The sequence below is a fragment of the Choristoneura fumiferana genome, chromosome 26 (assembly GCF_025370935.1).
Source record: "Choristoneura fumiferana chromosome 26, NRCan_CFum_1, whole genome shotgun sequence".
Lineage (NCBI taxonomy): Eukaryota > Metazoa > Arthropoda > Insecta > Lepidoptera > Tortricidae > Choristoneura > Choristoneura fumiferana.
In genome coordinates, this window is record NC_133497.1 from 1,086,789 (window position 1) to 1,112,054 (window position 25,266).

At 37.3% G+C, this 25,266-nt stretch overlaps 3 protein-coding genes across 3 annotated transcripts in view; 1 reads left to right on the plus strand and 2 right to left on the minus strand.

The window, feature by feature from the left end:
• Positions 1-93: 93 nt before the first annotated feature.
• On the minus strand, positions 94-7,658 carry LOC141443090 (insulin-degrading enzyme-like). Its single transcript, XM_074108301.1, has 3 exons — positions 7,500-7,658; positions 5,657-5,839; positions 94-202 (listed from the first exon to the last, which is right to left on the minus strand). Exons 2-3 carry the CDS (start codon positions 5,818-5,820, stop codon positions 94-96), a joined length of 273 nt encoding a protein of 90 aa, XP_073964402.1. The 5' UTR covers positions 5,821-5,839; positions 7,500-7,658.
• A 319-nt stretch (positions 7,659-7,977) lies between these two features.
• LOC141443091 (uncharacterized) lies at positions 7,978-20,923 on the plus strand. Its single transcript, XM_074108302.1, has 10 exons — positions 7,978-8,256; positions 8,969-9,138; positions 10,035-10,194; positions 11,179-11,273; positions 13,195-13,333; positions 14,156-14,322; positions 16,728-16,913; positions 17,995-18,138; positions 19,093-19,275; positions 20,867-20,923. Exons 1-10 carry the CDS (start codon positions 8,139-8,141, stop codon positions 20,921-20,923), a joined length of 1,419 nt encoding a protein of 472 aa, XP_073964403.1. The 5' UTR covers positions 7,978-8,138.
• A 3,162-nt stretch (positions 20,924-24,085) lies between these two features.
• LOC141443092 (uncharacterized) overlaps positions 24,086-25,266 on the minus strand; it is a 1,959-nt gene continuing 778 nt past the window's right edge. The window contains exons 2-4 of the mRNA XM_074108303.1: positions 25,085-25,260; positions 24,861-24,978; positions 24,086-24,219 (exon numbers count right to left, since the gene is read on the minus strand). Of these exons, the coding sequence (XP_073964404.1) occupies positions 24,086-24,219; positions 24,861-24,978; positions 25,085-25,260 (428 nt within the window). The remainder of the gene's footprint in view (positions 24,220-24,860; positions 24,979-25,084; positions 25,261-25,266) is intronic.

Sequence of the window (25,266 nt, forward strand, 5' to 3'; positions counted from 1 at the left end):
TCCTGAATGCAACATATGGCATGTTACAAACAAAAGTCTCCGGCACCCCGCTTCACCCCGCATGCGGGCCGTAACGACCAATGAAAATGAGCCTTAAAAAGGGCACGACATACCAACATTGACGTCCAAGGCCGCTGCTGACTTGTCAGTAGTCGGGTCGCTGATCAGCAAGACTTTAAGGCGATTTGAGAGCTCCAGGCCTCTGCAACAAACAACTCATGATGAACAATCTAAGGAAACAGGTCTACCTTCGTGTTGGCTATTATGCAGGTACTCAATAATATTGTTGTCTTGTGTTGTGAACAAATGGATTAATCAACTTTTTCGTGTAGTTTGGTGTCTCCTGGATTACTTAAATCTTTGCTAATCCTTACTAATCCTCACTGTCTACTAAACCTTATTAATCCTGTCTGTCTTCACTAATCATTACTAATCCTCTGTTTACTAATCCTTATTAATCATCTCTGTCTTGACTTGACTAATCCTTATTAATCCTTACTGTCTACTAATCCTAACTAATCCTCACTGTCTACTAATCCTTAGTAATCCTCTCTGTCTTGACTAGTCCTCACTGTCCACTAATCCTTACTAATCCAAATCAGTTTCTAATCCTTAGTAATCCTCACTGTACTTACTAATCCTTTGTAATCCTCACTGTCTTTACTAATCCTAATTAATACCTACTGCCTACTAATCCTTAGTAATCCTCACTGTCTTTGCTAATTAATATTATTAATCCTCTCTGACTTGACTAATACTTATTAATCCTCAGTCTACTAATCCTTATCAATCCAGCCTGTCTCGACTAAACATTACTAATCGTCACTGTCTACTAATCCTTAGTAATCCTCTTTGTCTTGACTAGTCCTGTCTACTAAATCTTATTAATCCTCACTATCTTGACTAATCCTCACTGTACTTACTAATCCTTATTAATCCTCATCATCTACTAATCCTTAGTAAGCCTCACTGTACTTACTAATCCGTAGTAATCCTCACTGTTTTTACTAATCCTTACTTATCCTCACCATCTTTGCTAATCCTTACTAATCCTTTGTCTACGAATCCTCATTAATCCTCACTGTCTTGACTAATCCCCACTGTATTTACTAATCATTATTAATCCTCACTGTCTACTAATCCTTACTAATCCTCACAGTCTACTAATCCTTATCAATCCTCCCTGTCTCGATTAAACCTTACTAATCGTCACTGTCTACTAATCCTTAGTAATCCTCTTTGTATTGACTAGTCCTGTCTACAAAATCTTATTAATCCTCACTCTCTTGACTAATCCTCACTGTACTTACTAATCCTTTGTAATCCTCACTGTCTTTACTAATCCTAATTAATACCTACTGCCTACTAATCCTTAGTAATCCTCACTGTCTTTGCTAATTAATATTATTAATCCTCTCTGACTTGACTAATACTTATTAATCCTCAGTCTACTAATCCTTATCAATCCAGCCTGTCTCGACTAAACATTACTAATCGTCACTGTCTACTAATCCTTAGTAATCCTCTTTGTCTTGACTAGTCCTGTCTACTAAATCTTATTAATCCTCACTATCTTGACTAATCCTCACTGTACTTACTAATCCTTATTAATCCTCATCATCTACTAATCCTTAGTAAGCCTCACTGTACTTACTAATCCGTAGTAATACTCACTGTTTTTACTAATCCTTACTTATCCTCACCGTCTTTGCTAATCCTTACTAATCCTTTGTCTACGAATCCTCAATAATCCTCACTGTTTTGACTAATCCCCACTGTATTTACTAATCATTATTAATCCTCACTGTCTACTAATCCTTACTAATCCTCACAGTCTACTAATCCTTATCAATCCTCCCTGTCTCGATTAAACCTTACTAATCGTCACTGTCTACTAATCCTTAGTAATCCTCTTTGTATTGACTAGTCCTGTCTACAAAATCTTATTAATCCTCACTATCTTGACTAATCCTCACTGTACTTACTAATCCGTAGTAATACTTACTTTTTTTACTAATCCTTACTTATTCTCACCGTCTTTGCTAATCCTTACTAATCCTTTGTCTACGAATCCTCAATAATCCTTACCGTCTTGACTAATCCCCACTGTATTTACTAATCATTATTAATCCTCACTGTCTACTAATCCTTAGTAATCCTCTTTGTATTGACTAGTCCTGTCTACAAAATCTTATTAATCCTCACTATCTTGACTAATCCTCACTGTACTAATCCGTAGTAATACTTACTTTTTTTACTAATCCTTACTTATTCTCACTGTCTTTGCTAATCCTTACTAATCCTTTGTCTACGAATCCTCAATAATCCTTACTGTCTTGACTAATCCCCACTGTATTTACTAATCATTATTAATCCTCACTGTCTACTAATCCTTACTAATCCTCACAGTCTACTAATCCTTATCAATCCTCCCTGTCTCGACTAAACCTTACTAATCGTCACTGTCTACTAATCCTTAGTAATCCTCTTTGTCTTGACTAGTCCTGTCTACTAAATTTTATTAATCCTCACTATTTTGACTAATCCTCACCGTACTTACTAATCCTTATTAATCCTCATCAGCTACTAATCCTTAGTAAGCCTCACTGTGCTTACTAATCCGTAGTAATACTGACTGTTTTTACTAATCCTTACTTATCCTCACCGTCTTTGCTAATCCTTACTAATCCTTTGTCTACGAATCCTGGTTAATCCTCACTGTCTTGACTAATCCCCACTGTATTTACTAATCATTATCAATCCTCCCTGTCTCGACTAATCGTCACTGTCTACTAATCCTTAGTAATCCTCTTTGTCTTGACTAGTCCTGTCTACTAAATCTTATTAATCCTCACTATCTTGACTAATCCTCACTGTACTTACTAATCCTTATTAATCCTCATCATCTACTAATCCTTAGTAAGCCTCACTGTACTTACTAATCCGTAGTAATACTCACTGTTTTTACTAATCCTTACTTATCCTCACCGTCTTTGCAAATCCTTACTAATCCTTTGTCTACGAATCCTCAATAATCCTCACTAACTTGACTAATCCCCACTGTATTTACTAATCATTATTAATCCTCACTGTCTACTAATCCTTACTAATCCTCACAATCTACTAATCCTTATCAATCCTCCCTGTCTCGACTAAACCTTACTAATCGTCACTGTCTATTAATCCTTAGTAATCCTCTTTGTCTTGACTAGTCCTGTCTACTAAATTTTATTAATCCTCACTATTTTGACTAATCCTCACCGTACTTACTAATCCTTATTAATCCTCATCATCTACTAATCCTTAGTAAGCCTCACTGTACTTACTAATCCGTAGTAATACTAACTGTTTTTACTAATCCTTGCTTATCCTCACCATCTTTGCTAATCCTTACTAATCCTTTGTCTACGAATCTTCATTAATCCTCACTGTCTTGACTAATCCCTACTGTATTTACTAATCATTATCAATCCTCCCTGTCTCGACTAAACCTTACTAATCGTCACTGTCTACTAATCCTTAGTAATCCTCTTTGTCTTGACTAGTCCTGTCTACAAAATTTTATTAATCCTCACTATTTTGACTAATCCCCACCGTACTTACTAATCCTTATTAATCCTCATCATCTACTAATCCTTAGTAAGCCTCACTGTACTTACTAATCCGTAGTAATACTAACTGTTTTTACTAATCCTTGCTTATCCTCACCATCTTTGCTAATCCTTACTAATCCTTTGTCTACGAATCTTCATTAATCCTCACTGTCTTGACTAATCCCTACTGTATTTACTAATCATTATCAATCCTCCCTGTCTCGACTCATCCCAGCCTATATACGTCCCACTGCTGGGCACAGGCCTCCTCTCAGAACAAGAGGGCTTGGGCCATAGTTCCCACGCGGGCCCAGTGCGGATTGGGAACTTCACACGCACCATTGAATTTCTTCGCAGGTTTGTGCAGGTTTCCTCACGATGTTTTTCCTTCACCGCAAAGCTCGTGGTAAATTTCAAATGTAATTCCGCACATGAATTTCGAAAAACTCAGAGGTGCGAGCCGGGGTTTGAACCCACGACCCTCTGTTTGAGAGGCGATAGGTCAAACCACTAGGCCACCACGGCTTCACCAATGACCAATCAATCAATGACCAATTGATTTTAAGGTAATTAAAGGATTATTAAGTTCATCTAATAAATAAAGTAATCGTAAAGAAGGTAAAGCAATAAAGATTAAAGTGATAGCTGGTAAAATTGTTCAAATTAATTCAATTATTTGTCCTTCTAATAAAAATCGATTAATATAAGAATTAAAAAATAAACTAATTATTAAATATCCTACTAAAATAGTAATTATAATTAGAATAACTAATGTATGATCATGAAAAAAAATAATTTGTTCTATTAAAGGGGAGGCTCTATTTTGAAGATTAAAGTTAGATCAAGTTGCCATTTCTAAAAAAAGGATATTCCTTTATAAATGGGGTTTAAATCCATTACATATAATCTGCCATATTAGAAGTTTCTTAAAATAGGTAATTCATTATATGAATGTTCTGCTGGTGGAAGATTTTGATATCATTCAATAGAGGAATTTATATTTAAAGGGAATAAAATAATATAAGGGAATATTTATTGGTCAATCAATTGGTCTTCACGGCCTTCGGCTTCTTCGGCTGTCTCGACTAAACCTTACTAATCGTCACTGTCTACTAATCCTTAGTAATCCTCTTTGTCTTGACTAGTCCTGTCTACAAAATTTTATTAATCCTCACTATTTTGACTAATCCCCACCGTACTTACTAATCCTTATTAATCCTCATCATCTACTAATCCTTAGTAAGCCTCACTGTACTTACTAATCCGAGGTAATACTCACTGTTTTTACTAATCCTTACTTATCCTCACCATCTTTGCTAATCCTTACTAATCCTTTGTCTACGAATCCTCATTAATCCTCACTGTCTTGTAGTCAAGTGTGGATTAGCATCCCCACTGCATTTACTAATCATTATTAATCCTCACTGTCTACTAATTCTTACGGATTCTCATCATCATCATCATCATGTCAGCCGAAAGACGTCCACTGCTGGACATAGGCCTCCCCCAAGGCTCTCCACTCAGACCGGTCTTGTGCTTTTCGCATCCACCGCGATCCCGCGATCTTAACCAGGTCGTCGCTCCATCTTGTTGGAGGCCTACCGCCAGCTCGTCTACCGGTCCGCGGACGCCATTCGAGAACCTTTTGACCCCATCGGCCATCAGTCCTGCGAGCAATGTGCCCCGCCCATTGCCACTTCAGTTTCGCAATTCTTCGAGCTATGTCGGTAACCTTAGTTCTATTGCGGATATCATCATTTCTGATTCTATCCCGCAGAGAAACCCCGAGCATAGCCCTCTCCATAGCCCTTTGAGTGACTTTGAGCTTACGGATTCTCACTGTCTACTAATCCTCACTGTATTTACTAATCATTATTAATCCTCACTGTCTACTAATTCTTACGGATTCTCATTGTCTACTAATCCAAGGATTACTTACAGTCCTTACAAATTTTCAGTCTTTGCTAATCTTTACTAATCCTCACTAACTACTAATCCTTACTAATCCTCACTGTCTTTACTAATCCTGATTAATAGACCACCAGCTATTGTAGATCACTCACCTATACTCCCTCTTATCCTCCTGCGACTTGGTAATGTCGTCGTATCGCTTCAAAACAGCGGGGGTCGGGGTTCCGGGGGTTCCGGGGTTGCTCCCGGGGCCGCGGGGGCCGGGGCTACGCGGCTGCCGCGGGGCGCACTGCGGGGACGTCATGTTGGAGTGCATGCGGACGAGGAATGTGTAGCTGAAAGGTTAAGTTATACATTCAGGTTTTGGGTTGCCAACACAAAAAAAAACATTAGGTGTTGCCAGTCAAAAACTTTTACAATTTAAATGGGGATTAAGTATAATGATAAAAACAACACAACACAATGAATCTTAAGGCTAAACTAAAAATGGCTGGCACATGATTTATCTGGATTGTGTTGATTGATTTGGAATGCGCTCAGTACCATAGAGCTGTTCTAGTATAATGTATAAGCTAGCATAATGTAATATAGGACACTTTGAGTTCAATTGTAGATCAGTAAAGAAGTTCAAGTTATCCCGCATACAGTCCAATTACTCCCCCACTTATTTTTCCCCTAAACATTGTAAGCAATACAAAAAATATATATGAAGAATACATACATTGTGCATTAAGGGCCTTATAAAGGGGGTTACTAACAAGTCTATTAGGCTTTTAATTATTCAGAGTTTGTAATCCCCTTACTGCCCGTGATGTACACAATGATTTTGATTAGATTGCGACTGCACAGCTTGGCAAGAGAAAGATGCTAAGAAAACAACTGACTAAAATAATGGCTACCCATCAATACAGGGACTAATACAAAATTCGAAAATCGAAGTTCATATTGTACCATCCCTCTCGTCTTGTATTAAATGGATTTCCAAAAAATTCTTCCCCTAGAGCAGCCATTCTCAAAGTGAGCTCCGCAAACCCTGAGGCTCCATGATGATTCTGCAGGGGTTTTTGCAAAAAGACTGGATATAGTTAAAATAAGTAACTCAAGGTGTACTGTAAGGTGACAAAGTACAACCTCCCATTCAATTACTTGTTTTTGTTTATTTTAGGGCTCCGACAAATATGTGGTTTTGAGATAGGGTTCTGTTGCCAAAAAACTTTGAGAACAGCTGCCCTAGTGACCAAATTAATTTAAACAAGAGGAATTTTTGTTTAATATTTCCATACTAAATTTCATAATGATAAATTGAGCACAAAGTGTGAAGGCATAATGAAATTAACAAACTTGCTTGTATTCATATTTGTAAGATATGTCAGCAAGTAAGATTGTTTAATGATTACATACAAATAAAATAAAAAAAGAAACAATGTAAATTATACAATGTAAAGAAACAATGTATATTTTTTTCCATTTATTTCCAATTACCATTTACTTACAATATTTCAAAGTCAAAGTCAAAGTCAAAATATATTTATTCAATTTATTGGGCTTATAACAAGCACTTATTAATGTCAAAAAAAAATCTGCCATCAGTTATTAGTAGGATACCATATAAGAATAAAAATGATGAATGATTTGATAAATGTTGTCATGATAAAATAAATCAATACTATTTGGTGTAGTGGTACCCATACTGTCATTTGTCCATGGCGTAGGTAGATAATGAGTAATTCGAAGTACGTTTCAAGGACAAAAAAGCCGCATAACAACTGATGTGTTCATTACTTTAGCAAAATACCAAACAAGAACTTACCTGCTCTGGTAAGGAAAAACTTCAAAAAAACAACGGATATTAACAGCACACAAGCTAAAGAACTGATTCGGGTGTTTATTTAACAACGTTAATAGGATATAATGGGTTAATAAGTGATGACTACACTAAATAAAAGCTCCAATAGCGCTAGCTAAGGAATCTAATAAGAATGTACAAAACATAACCTATTGTAGCTGGCTCGATATGACACCGTGGGTGAGAAGCTGTGGTAGCCCACGAACAATAATCGTTTTGATGCCAGTTTGGATAATTTAACTTAAGAAGTTAGTTTTTAGAATAAATTCCGTGGTCAAAATTACGATGACAAAGACTACTGAACTGACTGACGTAACTAACTGACGTGTAAGCTTTTTAACTGTCAAATTGTCTAATTAGCAAAGGAATCAGGCTATTCTATCATTCTCTAACAATAAACCTTACTTAAAAAAGTAACCATCATTCGTATAAAAAGGAAAAGAATACATTTATTTTTCTTCTACTTGTCTCATAATAGAAAGAAACAGAGGCTGGGCTGGCTGAATTTGATTTTTAAAAAGAACGATAATTTGTTCAGTCGCCACGTGCATAGGAGAAAATAAAACTACGAAACTTACCGATTGGGCGGCCTCTAGAACTGTCACTGTCAGTCAGCTTCAGCTTTAAAAAAAAAAATTGCCGCGAACTCCGCGAAGTAAATCGCGAACTCTATCCATCCGGCCTCCGGCCCTTGTTTGACAATATTTATCAATTTTGTTACGATAAACTCAGTCATAATAAATAATAACCACCTGCCTGTCGTACGGAGTTGAGTAGTTTAGAGCGCTATGGAGCGATGGGAGACAATTGTTAGCCAACGGATAGAGCCTGGTTACAGAGCTTTCGAGAAATTACTGCAAACGGCGAGCGCTGTGTTAAAAAGCGATTTAGCACCATTTGAAACAGGTATTAATTTAAAAGTATAATAATTACTTTAAGGATTCTATAACTCGCTCAATTTCATCTTCAATGGTCTCCTTTATCATATAAAACACCGCAAGGGCAAGATAATTATTTCTAATCCTGATAATACAAATTAATTTACTTTATGCTGATATAGCCGTTATTCCTTTACCAAACGGTAGAGACTGGTGTGCACTTTTTGACAAGTCATCATCTCATCATCATCATCTCAGCCTATATATGTCCCACTGCTGGGCACAGGCCTCCTCTCAGAACAAGAGGGCTTGGGCCATAGTTCCCACGCGGGCCCAGACAAGTATGAAAAGTAATTTCCGCCCAAAAGTGGACTTAGCAGGTTAACAAATTAGGCCGACGCAATGTACCTATTTCATATAATATCTTTATTTTTGCTGAATGTTTGTGTATTTGCATCGAATTCCAACTACATGTCCATATCAGATTTAAATTCATACTAGTACCTTATTTCTGGCCTTGTATGATGAGCCCTTCAGCTTACACTAATATTGGCAGTTAAATAAAATTTCATAATTAAATATATATTTTTTCTAATGCTTAATCCTGCAATCAGTCGCTAGACTATAAGCAGTTGGGTTGAAGAGAGTCATAATTAAATAATACACATCAAAACAAAACAAAAAAGGTTATTTTATCTTTTCAATTTGAACCCTAATCATCTCAACAAATCTCTCCGCAGAATGGGTAATCGACACCCTCCTCTACAAGCCAGTGGACCTGCTCCGTACTGTGTCAGAGAGGCGTGGCGAAGAGGTCTGGCTGAAGGCTCTCGGAGATGCTGTGAAGCTGTTAGCAGAAATTGTAGCAGAGTGGAGCTACGCCGAGAAGTATTACGAGGATATTACTAATGTTCGTAAGCATTATGATATTTTTTACCAGCATTTACTTACCTGTGTTGCGGAGGTCCATATTTGTATAAACATAGCTATTGTAAGGTTGCGGGTGAGCAAAGTAATTGCTTATAATGTAGTTCAGAGGTAGAAGTAGGGATGCTTCATGACAACTTCCTTAAGAATGTAACAATCCTACTATCCTATCCTACTAATATTATAAATGTGAAAGTTTGTGAGTGAGTGAGTATGTTTGTTACTTCTTCACGCTGAAACGGCTGGACGGATTTGGATGAAATTAGGCAAAAAGTTAGTTTATAACCTGGATTTAACATAGGTTAGTTTATGTTTTAACATAGGATACTATTTATCCTGATATTCCCATGGGATAGGGATAAAAACTCAAAACTAATAACCGCTGGGCTTAGAGTCATGAAATTAGGTATGTAGATAGCTGGACATCTGGAATAAAACATAGCCTACTTTTTATTCCGATATTCCCACAGGATAGGGATAAAATCTCAAAACAACAACCGCTAGGCTTAGAGTCATGAAATTTTATCATGATTGTTTTTTTTTAATTTGACTGGATGGCCAACGAGCAAGTGGGTCTCCTGATGGTAAGAGATCACCACCGCTCATAAACATCTGCAACTCCAGGGGTATTGCAGATGCGTTGCCAACCTAGAGGCCTAAGATGGGCTACCTCAAGTGCCAGTAATTACACACACAGTAATTAGTGTTTTTAATTTAACGTCAATGAAAACAACAATTTCATTTTCGGGAATTCCCACGGGAATTTTTAAAGATCGCGTAATTTCAATTCAGCTGCTGGACCTAATGATGTATGTGTGTAAAGCCGTGGGTAAACACTAGTTTTATTGTATGTATTTAATTCTCCAATTCTCCTTTTAGCTTTGTCTGCTCTCCTATGATGCAGAACTAAGGAAACATGCTCTCAACTGTCTCATATGCGTCACCAAGAGGTCTGAGATCGGGGCCAAGAATTACTCTCGGCACATTACCTCATTGGAGCAGGCTACGCAGTGCAAAACGCCCCTGGCCTTACTTGTCGGTATGTGTGATGGATTTGTCAACAAACTTTTTAGGGTTCGGTAGCCAATACGGAACCCTTATAGTTTCGCCATGTCTGTCTGACTGTCTGTCTGTCTGTCCGTCCGCGGCTTTGCTAAGGGACTATCAATGCTAGAAAGCTGTAACTTTGCACAGATATATATGTAAACTATGCCGACAAAATGGTACATAGATGTAAAGTGGGGGTGATTTTTTTTTCTCACCCAACCCTATTGTGTGGGATATCGTTGGATAGGTCTTTAAAACCATTAAGCGTTTGCTAAGACGATTTTTCGATTCAGTGATTTGTTTGCGAAATATTCATCTTTAAAGTGCAAATTTTCATTAAAATCGAACATCCCCCCTTCTAAAATCTAACCCGGTGGGTGGAAAAATTTGGAAAAAATCAGGATGGTAGTAAGTATATCAAACTTTCAAGGAAAACTATAACGGCTAAGTTTGCTTTAGAATTATTAGTAGTTTAAGAGTAAATAGCATCCTAAGGTGTAAAATATACCTAAACTTGGAAGATTCCTATTTTTTATTGGTTACGGAACCCTATTTTGGGCGTGTCCGATACGCTCTTGGCCGGTTATTCTTGTTTGTTATTTTGTCCCATTGTCCAAGAGCCAACAGTGACAGAGTTTCTGAAAAAAAAAGCTGTTATACTCCATAAAATAAGGAACTTGTGACTATGACAAAAATGTATGCTCAATGAATTTCAACCACAGATAACATAGAGATCCATGATTTTAAAGAGTTTTCCAGAGGGGACTTAATTAAAAATAGAGAAATATCAAACCTTTTGCTTAAATCGCAGCCTCTTTCACCACTCACTGATTAATTATATTTGCCAGATCTTTCTCCTTTTATTTTGTCCAAATAAACAGAGACAACATCATAATTACCTGTCCCATAGAATTATCAATGCGTAATGAGACATGCCATAAGCCTGTTTAACTAAACTCATTGTTTTAATTTTTAGGTGCAATATGTGAACACCATCCATCTGTAATGTGCAACGACATAAACAAAATATGGCGGACTTATTTGAATATGCTGGAGAACAACAAAAACACTGTGAGTATTTGTACCCATAGATTTTTTTTGATTTAAGCAAAATAATTTAAATAATATGTTTATCGAAAATACAAACTGAAATATAGATACACAGAAAAACCAGAAAAAGAGACCAGCGCTGGGAATGGAAGCCAGGTCCTCAGCATTCCGTGCCGCGTGCCATACCCCTACACCACCACTGGACAGGAGTACAGACACGAAATTTCTCCTATGCACCACATATCTCAACTCATTTGTTTCTTATTTAGTCACTTAAGCAGCGACACTAGCGACATCTATGGTGTAGCCCTTCATCTATGTTGTTTATGTTGCTGCTGTATTTCAGTTTGTATTTTCGATATGGATTTTACGGGATGACCGTAAAAGTAACGAAATTTGGAGTTGAAATAAAAAATACAAAAAGACTCCACAAATCAATCTTAATAATATGTTTACAATGCACGTGCTCGGAAAGTGCCTCTTGACGTGAAACATAGTGATTCTCACACAATTAAATGATAATGACCCGCATAACTAACGTGTTAAATTGAATTTATGTCCACTATGTTTCGGTCTAATCGTTATAGTTAGTCTTTGAACAAATAAGAAAACGTTTGATGCAACCAACGAATATTTACTGATAAGATAATACAGATTAATCGCGACAGAAAAGAGAATATTTACTGATAAGATAATACAGATTAATCGCGACAGAAAAGAGAACGTTTATTTTTTTTTTCTTTTTTATTCCGTCTAAAGTTATGAAAAAAAAGAAATAAATTCTTGAATCCAATTCGGACCGTGCACGTAGCACGAACCAATCATGGTTACCCGTTCGCGCCTGTCATGAAACCCCGCCAAAGTAATGTCCATAAGTTCAGTCCGGTGAATTAATTTTTGATGAATAAATTAAAATGAAGAGTTTAAATGATGAATTTATATCTACTTTACGCGCCCTTACGTCCTTCACGAAGCACATATTGTCAGTGACAACTCAATGCTGAACAAAATACGTGAACTATAATATACTAACTAAGCATAAACAAAATACGGAATCCTTATAGGATCATTATTATCATTACCGGTAAGTATGTCTTATTTTTTCTTTGGATTTTATCTATTAGAATTAGTGAACCATTTTGATTAATTTACAGTTCCAAAGCTAAAAATCTCAGATTTACTGTCCCTTGGAGCTGGTAGATTAGATTCATAATACATACTATTGATGATCGGATGGCTAAGTGGTTAGAGCACCTGACTACGAAGCTTGAGGTCCTGGGTTCGAATCCCGCCGGGGCAGATATTTGTGTGAATAACACGAAGGGAATCGGGTCTTGGATGTTTCCCGTGAACTAGTATCTATGATATATAGTATGTTTATCCGTTGCCTAGTATCCATAGTACAAGCTTTGCTAGTGGGACTAGGTGAATTGTGTCAAGTGTCCATGATATTTATTTCTATTTTTATTTATTTAATTAACTATTACACGGATTTATTCACGGCGTACATTTAGCATTATAGGTAGGGCCAGGAGAGTAAGGACTGCCAATATAAGTGTGGAAAATGTCAAGCAAATAATCTTCAATAACGATTCACGTTACTTACATACTAAAGTCTCCTTTACCTATCATTAGTAGCTGTAGCCGACTCTGCACTTCCGGTTATGATTGCATCAAAAGTGTATACGTGTAACTTTCCATTTGGCTGGATATCGGTATGTATATCACTGCCTGCTACTGTAGTAAAAGAATCCAGAGTTTTCATTTTTAGTAAATTACATTTATGTAAGAGTGTGTAATAAGGTTGTCTTATTTTAATTGTATTTTTTCTTTTTGCTGTGCCGAAATTTGGCGAATAAATTTATTCCTTTTTTTTTTTTTCTTAAGATGATTATAGTAAATTTATTTAAAAACAATGTTAACTAGTAAATATATTTATCAGGATACTCTGACCAAAGCTATATTGGAAGGCATATGCGGTTTGTTCAAGCATTTTGGGGAAGATTTGCCAACTGCAGAACTGAATAACTTCTATGACAGTCTGTCTTGCGTTTATATGAAAAAAAATGGCTGCCGGTCAGGTAAATATAAATTTATTTATTTATAATAATAATAATAATAATATTTTTTTATTTCAGACATAATTAGTCCATATACATGTGTTAGTAGGCATACAATAAGAACGAATTTCAGTTAGTAAAAAACAAAATTAAACTTAAACTAATACTTATTCTAAATGTCAAACATTATTTAGGCAGCTCATCACTAAACATGCAAGGATGTCCACCGTGCCATCATGGGACCGTCCCAGCGGTTCGCAAACACGTTCATGATGCGGTTGGGACTGGCGCGCAGGCGAGCCTCAAGCGAGGCGCACCTCTTACGCATGACAATACAATACAATACAATAACTCTTTATTGCACACCAATACAGTAAACAGTACAGAGAACACAAGTATATACATAGAGATTTTCTAAGGTAAGCAATAGGCCCGATGCGAACATGCCGGACGCGCTGCACCAACGCGGCAGTCCCATCAGCACCCGGAACGCGTTATTGTATTGCACACGGAGCGCGTTGTACGCCCTCTGCGTGTAGCTCACCCACAGGGCGCACGAGTAAAAGGAGACACAAAAAGCCTTGAAAAGTGTAATTTTTACGTCCCTCGTACACCGCGCGAACCTGCGGGCCAGCATGTCGCACCTGACGGCCAACGCCCTCCGCTCCCGCTCGATATCCTCATTATCACTCAGGTTATCGGTGACTCAGTGACCCAAATACTTGAACTTAGTGACTGTTTTTAAAGGAGCACCAGAGAGCAGGATTGGTGTTTATACATACAAATTTACATTTATAACACATATCCAAAAAAAATTTTTGGTATTTATTTTCTTTCTTTTAGCTTGCTTCAAGATATTAGAGCCCTATGCAGGTCTATTCCGCGAGCGCGTGTCTATGGACAAATCTATTCGAGACCAGCTTTGGGAGTGTATCGGCGAGGAGAGCGACAGAGCCATCCTGAACATTTATAGAGTCGTTTCGAAACATGTCGACAAGAGAGCTTTGGAGGTAAATCTTTATATACATTTTTATATTCATTCATTCAATCTCATTAATAGTCCAATGTTAGAACAATACATCTTTTAGGAAAAGAGGGTTTACATTTGACTTCTAATATATGTATAAAATTCTCGTGTCACAATGTTTGTAAACAAACTCTTGACCGATTTTTATGTTTTTTTTTGTGTATATTCTGTAAGTCTGAGAATAGGATGTAATAGTATTTTATGCAACTGTATCGTAATAGGGGTCCTTAAAACACGAGTGTGGGTTTATAATAGGGTCACATGAGTGTTGTAAGGCCTAATTACGTACAGTTGCATACAATATTTTATCTATGTCCATATATTAATCCTCTATCAGTGTTCAAGAACCATTGAGAATGACTTGCATTAACAAGATCTAGGTAGGTACGTCTGCCCACGACCTGCGCCCGTGCTGTAATGATGTATGAAATCTCCACCATGACGATACAGCAGTGTTCATAATAGAATCTTATGTCGTAATGCTGGTCATTACCTATGGTTTTGAACGATATTGAGGATTTACTATATGGGTGTAGATAAACTATTTCTCATACTTCTACTCGGACGGTGTCGCGTGCAACAGTTAGTTTCTCTCCAAAGATGTCCGATGTGTTGTCATGAACAATAGCTATGCTTATTTACCTTTTGTCGCTCCGCTGAGCTGTTTCCACTTGAGCTGTGCAGAGCGAGGATAGAACTTCAAGAACTCGGCATCACAACAGCGTCTTTCCTCCATCGACGGATGTCGCATTCTCACTTTCTTTGGCCATCACACGTCGAGAGGACACATCTGTGGAACGGCTTGTGGTCAGGGAAGGTTGAAGGCACGAGCGCGCGGCGTCACCCGTGCGTTGGACGGACCAAGTTAATGCACTCAACGTCCAATCCACGAGTGTTCGAGGGCTGCAGTACGGGAGGAATGGCGACGGATTGTGAAGCTTGCCACCACCCCCGATGGGACGACCAAGGAGCGGAATTTCTCATAGCAAAAAATCAAACATCAAAGGGATTGAACATAAGTTTTATCGACTGTTCCAGTTATCGATGTTATCGAATCGACTCTTCTTGTTATCGCCTTGTAACATTATTCTGTAACATTTGACCTCTTTGATAAGCGACTTGCATCTCCATATTAAAATAAAATAAATCGCGTCAACGTCACATATTATGACATTTATGTCGCTTGAGTTTTTCTAAGTCATTCCCGTGTTATTAAAATGGTTAATCCTAAAAGAAAAACGATTGACAAGTGGATAAAAAAACATCCCTTACTTACTGCTCTAAATGTAAAGTTAATTTTCATCACACTTGCTCGTAAACAGTGTCGTAACATGCAGGCTACCTTGGTTGCAACCCCCCAAATAAAACCCTCGACCTTAATGTGCTTGTCATGAAGCCCGTGGTCGGTCGCATGAGTCATTGCCCGTCTAATGTTCATGTCATGAAGCCCGCGGTCGGTCAATGAGTTTGTTACTGCATGGCGTGCTGCTGCTCCGTGCGCGCGCTGCACACGCACGCCATGCACATGCTGCGGATTGCCTCTAATGAGCGCAATCAGCGGTATCGACCATTTTTTATTAAAATATTAGTTTTTCTTTTATAAATATAAATTGTACTCGCAAATGTGATGAAAAACATTGTATGTCGCACGGGCGGTACTAGAATTACGAACATCGACTCATTAAAGCCCTCAGTCTTCGATTTCAGGCTTCTAATAGACTGTCGTTCGTAATTCCTTATTTACCGCCCTTAAGACACAAAGTACCATTAAAGCAGCTCAAGCTATATATATATTTTTTAATTGTAACTTACTTAAAAAGCGCTATTTTAAAAGAACCTACTATTTCCTGTTTTATTAATTACTGAAATATTTATCGATAGTCGATAAAACTTATGTTCAATTCCTTTGACGTTTGATTTTTGCTATGAGAAATTCCGCTCCTTGGTGACGACCACGACCACTCTGCCAAGAGTGTGACGACCAAGAAGATTGATTCATGACACATTTCTCGATCCCCGCATCGCTTCCTCGCACATCTCTGGTGGAAACGCGGTCCTAATTAATTCTGGATTGTTCTTAATCAGAATAACGAGCACTGATTTTGACGAAGACAATGAATAACTCCAATTTTCCATACAGTTTTTATGTGTTAATTTTGTGAGGACCCGTAAAACTGTATAAAATACCGGCCAAGTGCGAATCGCACTCGCGCACGAAGGGTTCCGTACCATTATCTATACAACATTAGACATTAGCAAAAAAACGGCAAAAAAAACAAGTTTGTTAAAAATTTCATTTAATTTTAATTCTATTATATATTTTTAAAGTGATTATACAACTATATTCTGTGAATATTTCAAGCGTCTACAATATCCTTTTTCTTTTAGAAAATAATATCAATTGAAGTTTTGCCACACACTCAAGCTACACATACAAAAGCGAAGCTCACAGCGCTTAGAATATTGGCCTTCGTCAACACAAGCTGTTCAGGCGATCTCTCGCAATACGTAGACGTGCAGACGTTGGAAAATGAGTTCAGGAGGGACAAAGTCACGCACGGGAATGCTGATATGGTAAGTGTATTGAATAATAAATAAATATCATGGGACACTTGACACCAATTGACCTAGTCCCAAACTAAGCAAAGCTTGTACTATGGATACTAGAACGGATAAATATACTGATATAGATAAAACATACTTAAATCATGGCCTACCAATCCCTACAAGGTATATTTAATACAAAAAAACAGCAATAGATGGCACTACTATTAACATTTGTAAATTATAAAATGTGAATAAATAAAGACTAGCATATTTTATAAACACAACTTCACATCAACCTTAATTCAACTCCTTAATTTGAAGATAAGAAACACCATAAAAATAATAAATTGAGAATGTTGACATGTGGCTACATTTCAGCTATGAGGCTTTCGTAGTGTTTTGCAATTGTGACGCTAGATGGCGAATAACCGGAATGCGATTGCTGAGCTTGCCCCGCTTGCTCACATTCGTCGAAACTATTTGAGAGAAACATGCCATTCTCTTCTAATGACGTAAATAAGACAGAGACATCATGCGTATCTCTAGTCGTCTAGACTCAGTTGGTGAGCTTGTTGGTTGTTGTCAGTGTACCGTATCCTTATAGTGTCTCACTAGATAGCAATACATATCGTGTTATTTGTGTTCTCACTGGTGCCATCTATTGGAAAATCGAAGGAAAGAAAAATAGCCAGTTGAAATAGCCAGTATTAGGGTGATACCATTTGCTTGTACTAGGTGGTGTCTCTGTTATATATGTACTCTGTGCTTAAATACATATTAAACACCCAAGACTCGAGAACAAACATTCGTGTCATTCGTGTGATTGGGACCTCAAGCTTTGTAGTCAGGTTCTCTAACCACTTGGCCAACCGGTCGTCAAAACACAAACACACACACAAAATAGAAACACTTCATTTATATCGCCTCGTTCCGCTCAGCTGTTTACACCAGAGCGGTGCTGTGCGAGGCAAGGTAAATGAAGCGTTTCTATTGGTTCATGAATAACACATCCCTCGTAACACAACCTCGCACATCTCTGGTGGTAAGCAGCCTCATGTGGCATTCTCAATTTTTTTTTCTGTACTATTTGCAAACTTTTTATTTATAGATACAGTGGTGTATAGAGAGCAATCTGCCGAACAGCGAAAGGTTACTACAGGCGGCCATTTTGTTGTACGACAAACTGCCCCCCACTAAAAGGAAAGCCATAGTTGTAAACGGCATATTGGATTCGACGCGCGATGTTAGACAGGTTAGTTATTGTAGACATATTTATTCGAATAAGTTTTTATCCGAATAATTAATCGAATATTTTTTTATTCCAATAAGTTTTAATCAAAATAACTATTAAAAAAAAAAACACGATTTTTTAACCGCGACGATTTTTCCGCCAGCAACTCACTCGACATTTGAAAATCGGGCCTTAGTTTATTCGGATAAATCCATAAAAAATATTTATGTTTTTTTTTGGTTAGTCCATACAAATAATATTTTAACTACATATAAATTATTAGCGAATAAATTATCACGGGAGAAAAATATTCGAATAACAATAATCATCCGATAATTTTCTTCCTCAATTACGAATAATTTGATTATTCTTATTCGTTATTCGAACAAATCTCTGATTATCTGTAAGACACTAATAAGTCTAACTGTTATGTAAACGTTTATTATTATTAAAAAATACGTTGTTATACACTGTGTTTTTTTTTTAATTCGCTCAGTTAACTAATATACCTGGTAGTATTTCGGCCAAATAAAAAAAAAGTTTTTTCGTAAGTAGTTACTTAAAATAACTTCACAGTTATTGTTGAAGGTTAAATTGTAGAATAACCATCTTGTCAAGGGACATTGACTTCACAATTTAGAGAGACATAAAAAAACTAAAATTTAATCCTTCTTTTGCTAAATATGTGTGTGAATTAAAAACCTTTTTAGTATTAATTAGTACGGACATTAAAAAAGTCATAAATTTGCTGCGATTAATTAATTATCTTAATTAGAAAGAAAGAGAAAGATTTATCTTGGTTCCATCAGACATAATTCTTGATTATCTTTTAAGCAGTAAGAGTTGGGCCACGAACGAGTGTCTTGGAGAAATCAACTTTATTTGACCTGTCAAATGTTGCCTAAAGTTAACGTAAATCAAAAATAACACGATGTATACAAGTTTTATACGAACGGCCCTTTTTTGACATTCCAGGCAGCCGTGCACTACCTGATCAACCAGTCGTGCAGCAGCGACGCTTCCCTTCAAATATGGCGGGACCTGTATGACGTCACAAGTGATGACGCCATAGTCAAGTCGCAGGCCGTTACGAGGGAGTTCGCGGGCTATTTGGCGACGGCGGTGGCACTCTTCTTAGAAGAGAGGAGGGAGTATGAGGTGGGTGAAGGAAAAATATTACTAAAAGAAAGAAAGTAAACATTTATTCGCTGTTATTGTTCATCCACCATTACGTTTCATATTTCGTTTTTTAGATTTTTTTTTAAGTTATTCGACTCTAAAAATACAAACTTGATTTACGTCTGTATTCATCGAAGCCCCAAATATTATTTTTTTCGACTGGATGGTAAACGAGCAAGTGGGTCTCGTGATGGTAAGAGATCACCACCGCCCATAAACATCTGCAACACCAGGGGTATTGCCGATGCGTTGCCAACCTATAGGCTTTAGATGGGATACCTCAAGTGCCAGTAATTTCACCGGCTGTCTTAATCTCCACGCCGAAACACAACAATGCAAGCACGGCTGCTTCACGGCAGGATTAGCGAGTAAGATGGTGGTAGCAATCCGGGCGGACCTTGCACAAGTCCTAATGTAATTAATGTTAATTATTCAAGAAATGTGAATTAAAAGTATCAGTGCAGTTGCCATGAAACAATTTGTGTTTCAAATAAATAAGGCCGTGGAACCATGTGATCAACATTATACAGGGCGTCCCACGGCTATGCCACATGGAGGGAAAGTACCTTGAATATTGTAGATGGAACCTTTTGCTGAAAGAAGACATTATTTTAATTTTAAAAACAATTTAAACTGCATTCATAGATTTTAAATAATTACATGGTTGACCGGGAATCGAACCCGCTACACGAGAAAAATAATTACCCTGTAGCTTTATCATACCGATCGAAAGGCTTCATCATAAGGATTATTTTTGCTAAATAACATAGTGTCAGAAATAAAGGGAAGACCATGAATTTTAACATTTTTAATACAAAATTAATCAATTTATCAAATGCTCGAAATGAGTCCCTTCTTGTTGAATACAAAGTCGCACTCTTTTGATTATTTCTCTCTCTGTCGATTTTTTGATCTTGTTGTGGTGGATATTTAGAATAATACGTCTAAGTTCTGTTTGTAGCTCGTTGATACTTTCATACTGGTTCTTGTAAACTAAATTTTTTACATAACCCCATAAAAAAAAATCTAACGGGGTTAGATCTGGGGATCTCGGCGGCCATCTTATTTGTCCATTTGTTCCGATCCAGGGACGAAAGTGTTCATTGAGATAGTCCCCTGTTCTGTGACTGTTATGAGCCGGAGCCCCATCTTGCTGAAAAGTAAGGTTATGTCGTTCTGCAACCGGTAGATTATTTATCTCATATCTTAAAATCTCAAGTATTTCTAAATACCTTTCCGTATTCAAATGCCCTTCGTAAAAATGTACTAAGAGGACCCGGTTATTTACAATCCCACACCAACAGTTGAACGAAAAACGCACTTGATTATTAGTCTCACGGATACGTAAGGGATTCTCCCTGCACCAAATGCGATTATTGTGACGGTTGTACATACCATTATTGCTGAAGTTTGTCTCGTCTGACCAGATAATATTATTTAGAAAATACGGATCCTCTAGGATGAGCCTCTCGATTTCATGACAGTAAATAAGTCGTCTTTCAGGATCACCCGGCAGTAATTTTTGTACTAATCGCCCTTCAACGTAACTTTTGAATTTGTATTTTTTCAGTACACGGTGTATTTTGCTTTTCGAAATTCCGATCACTTCTTCACCTTCTCTCACTGAACTTTTAGGATTTGCCTCAAAGTATATCAAAATGTCGAGTTCATCGTCAGTGTTTATGATTTGGTGCCGCGGTTGTGGTATGCGATGATCGAAACGGCCCAAATTTAGCAGATTATCCACAAACCGTTTCATTATAAATCGAGATGGTGTATTTCTATCAGGATATCTTTCACGGTGCCATTGTAAGGCTAATGTTATGTTTTTGTGGTTTAAAACGTATGCTTCCATTAAATCAAAATTATTTTGATACGCCATGGTTATGTATGTAATCCTACAATGAAAATCACAGAAACAAAAGAATAAAAGTTTGAAAATGGAACACATTTTTGAATTATTTCTTTATAATACACAAAAATAATTTACGCGTCTTTCGGCTCAGGATACGGCTCGATTTGTTGCATACAATCAGGTACCTACTAATTACGTATCTCTTTATCATTTTTATCATGCAATTAAATATAATAGGGAAATGATGCGTACTTCTCAAGTGGGTACTGATTTATTAGTAAGAGGTACTTATGATAATGACAGTTGTATGTCCTTACGACAATGTCAGCTTTTCATTTTTCTGAACAAAATTTCACATACAATGTTAAAATTCATGGTCTTCCTTTTATTTCTGACACTATGTTATTTAACAAAAAATAATCCTTATGATGAAGCCTTTCGATCGGTATGATAAAGCTACAGGGTAATTATTTTTCTCGTGTAGCGGTTCGATTCCCGGTTCAACCATGTAATTATTTTAAAATCTATGAAATGCAGTTTAATTTTTTTAAAATTAAAATAATGTCTTCTTTCAGCAAAAGGTTCCATCTACAATATTCAAGGTACTTTCCCTCCATGTGGCATAGCCGTGGGACGCCCCTGTATATATATAGTAAGGAAGTGTAACAGTCACCTCCATTAATATCTCTACCAAGTGGAGCGTGCAAAAATGTCTGACATGTCCTACCGGCCCTAGAAAGAGAGTCGTATTACATAGGTATGTAGGTATGTATGCACGTTTTACTGTGTCAGATATTGGTGCTAGTGACTGTACTGGCGGTACAATTATATATATACAACTGATAGTTGTTGAAACGGAGAAATACCCAAATAAGCATCGGTTCTTACCTGAGCTCTCCTTTTAGTTGAACGAAGTCACAATTAGCTTTTCGTCCGCACGACCGTCGTACATTCTCTTTAGATCGCCATCTTGTACGAATATGACTGGACGTTCAATGTCACTTCGCGACAATACTGAGACGTTTTTTCCGTGCAAGCCACTATAGCAAACTGAACGAAAAATAAATATATATACATGTATAATGTATATAAATATAACATGCGGCAATATTCAACAGTAGAACTAGCCCAAAACCAAGCAGTTCTCTAGACCACGATAGAGCTCTGTAGTTTTGGTAGTTCTGACGATAACACATTAATCGCCACTGTCACGGAACTGATCTGATGATGGAGCCGGAAGATAGACTTTGTAATACTCCAAGACAGAACAAAGTAACCTAGTCGTGTTTGGCTTATTATAGAAGTCCTATGACCACATTCCACCGCTAGCGGAGTGAATTCCGCACAGACTCAGTTTAACTAACATCGATCAACTTCATAGAGATTCGGTGGAAGTGCTTCTATGCTGCCGATCGTTGTACAGTCAGCATCAAAAGTAGCTATACACTTTCCTACTTTGTCGTTTTACAGCCACGTACTAAACGCCATGCAAGATTGTCAATGCGACAGAGTAAAAAAAAGTGATCCGCTTCTTTTGATGCTGACTGTACGTTAAACTGAGTTCGTACGGAGGCTCGCAGTGGATGTTGAGCATTAGGGTATTTAGGGTGTGGGCAAGAATGGTTTTCGGGGCCTGTTGATGACGCAATAAGGCAGAGTCGGAACTTTAAGACAGAACAACGCTTTTTAGAAAAGTCGTACCTACTTTGACCAAGAATGGAACCAGGGTCTGATGATGGAGCAGTCAGACAAGTTTACTATAAGGTTTATTATTAAAGCATGTTTTTTAGTTTTTAAAACTATATAATTACTCTTTCCTTCCTTTTAAAGACACTTACACTGATAACATCAGAGTTGAGGAAGTGTAAAGAGGCGCTCGTGAAAGTTTCAGCAATGTGGTGCCACAAAGATTTGTACGGAGCCACCAACACCACCCACAGCCCTGTATCTGTAAAAAAATAAGTTAGCTACACATTGTCCCATTAGATAATAATGTCATCAATGTCATCACATCATCAGCCGGAAGAAGTCAACTGGTGAAAGAAGGCTTGCAGTTAATCAAATTGAAATACCACTCAAGCAGTAGTTACTAGCCCGCGATTCCATTTGCGAAAAAAACGTTTATTGCTATCGGAACTCTCCCGGAACTTTTCAATTTTCCGGGAAAAACTGTCCTGTTTTTTCAGATTCATCAATCTCTATACAAATGTCATCTAAATCGCTTCAGCAGTTTAAGCGTGAAGTGTTTATTTATTTATTTAAGGAGAACCAACAGCTAAAACACAATATATGTAGAAGGAATAGCAACACAGAGCCAATTACAGGATCCCACAGATAGCAACAGACATACAGTTATTTTCACATTTGTAATATTGTTAGCTGTTGCCCGCGACTTCGTCTACGAAGATTTATAGCTAACCCACAAGTTGTGTAAATTTCACATGCAATAGGACCTTAGATAACTCTTTCATCAGCGCGATGGTTCAGCGGTATATACTCGTAGGACTTGCAAAATGGAGGTCTTCTATGGTTCTAATCTAGGTCAGACCTGATTTAGTTTTATCGTTTTATTAATTTAGTTTAAGTTCACTTTTAAAGCTGATTAAAATACGCATCTTCTCAAAAAAAAAAGATTTAAAAAAGAAAGAGAAATCCGACCAAAGCTTATCGCCCAATTACTTATAAGTTTATACTATATACGTATTTTAATTATATAACATAACAAACCACGAGCTTTGGGGTGAAGGAAAACGTGAGGAAACCTGGACAAACGCCCGCGAGGGAACTACGGCCCAAGTCCTCTCATTCTGAGAGGAGGCCTGTGCCCAGCGCAGTGGGACGTATATAGCTGGGTGATGAACATAACAAACCTTCACTTAGTTATGTAAGGCATTTGGTTCTAGGGAATGTAATCTAGTGGCTAAAGGTGCTATTTTAAGGAATGTTTGATGTCCCCCGCCGCCGAGCCTTCTGGTAGCCACCTCCCGGTTTTAGAAGTGCCCACGCTGGGGTTTCTTCAACTTGAAGTGACAAGCATAGTTGTAACCATTTTTCACAGTCGATTTCACCTGAAATGTCATAATAGTTCATCACCAGCAGACACAGCACAAACATGCATAAATATCTGATTATGACTCTATGGGCTGTTTCACCAATTAAGTGTTAACTGACGGTTAAACGTGATGCCATCTCCGTCTATTCCAACAAAACAATAGAGACGGCATCACATTTAACCGTCAGTTAACACTAATCAATGGATGGTAAAACAGCCCCTATTTCTAGGGCCGGTGGGACGTGTCAGATAATTTTGCAAGTTCCGCTGTGCCAGATATTCATGCAGGTGACTGTACAGTCAATTGTGTAAATATGTATTTAATCAAAGTTGCAAAAATATGTACCACAGACTCTTATTCCGACGCAATAAGGCCGTAGTAACATATTTTTGAGTGGTTCGAATAGATACTTATTTTTGCACTTGACTAAATGGCAATGTGAGCATGCATTGAACAAATAAATTGATTCTGGTCTCCATAAAACTAGTGTTTTTCATCGAGAGTCAAACAAAATGGAGTAAGTTAATCCTAATGTAGGTAATTTTGACGCAATGTAATTGAATTACATTGCGTCAAATAACAGTATAATAAACAGTACAGTAATAATAATAATATGTGTGTATGTATTATCAATACTAAAGCATACTTGTACTTACCAAAATGCAATATTGGAAATTTAATCCTCATTTGATGCAGCAGAAGCCGATCTTCATTTTTTGAAAAATATAATACCCAGGAATTTTTGTAGCCATTGCGAAGTTCTTTTCTTATGTCCTAGAAAGGAAACAACATTACATTACATTAAGGCAAGGCAGGCAAAATATCTATCAGTTAAAGTTAAACTTCTATCTTACAGGTCAGAAAAAGTTATCTAACTCACCTTGAACTTTTCAGGATCTATGGATTCAATTTCGGGCAGCGCTTCAACTATTTCACTCAATATTTCTTTTTCTTCTTCAGTCACAAGCTTTTTTATTGTTTTTCTATACTTAAAAACTACGGTTGTGGCATCGTCATTTGCGAGTTGAGATCTTAAATTATCATCTTCTATTATAGCTAATG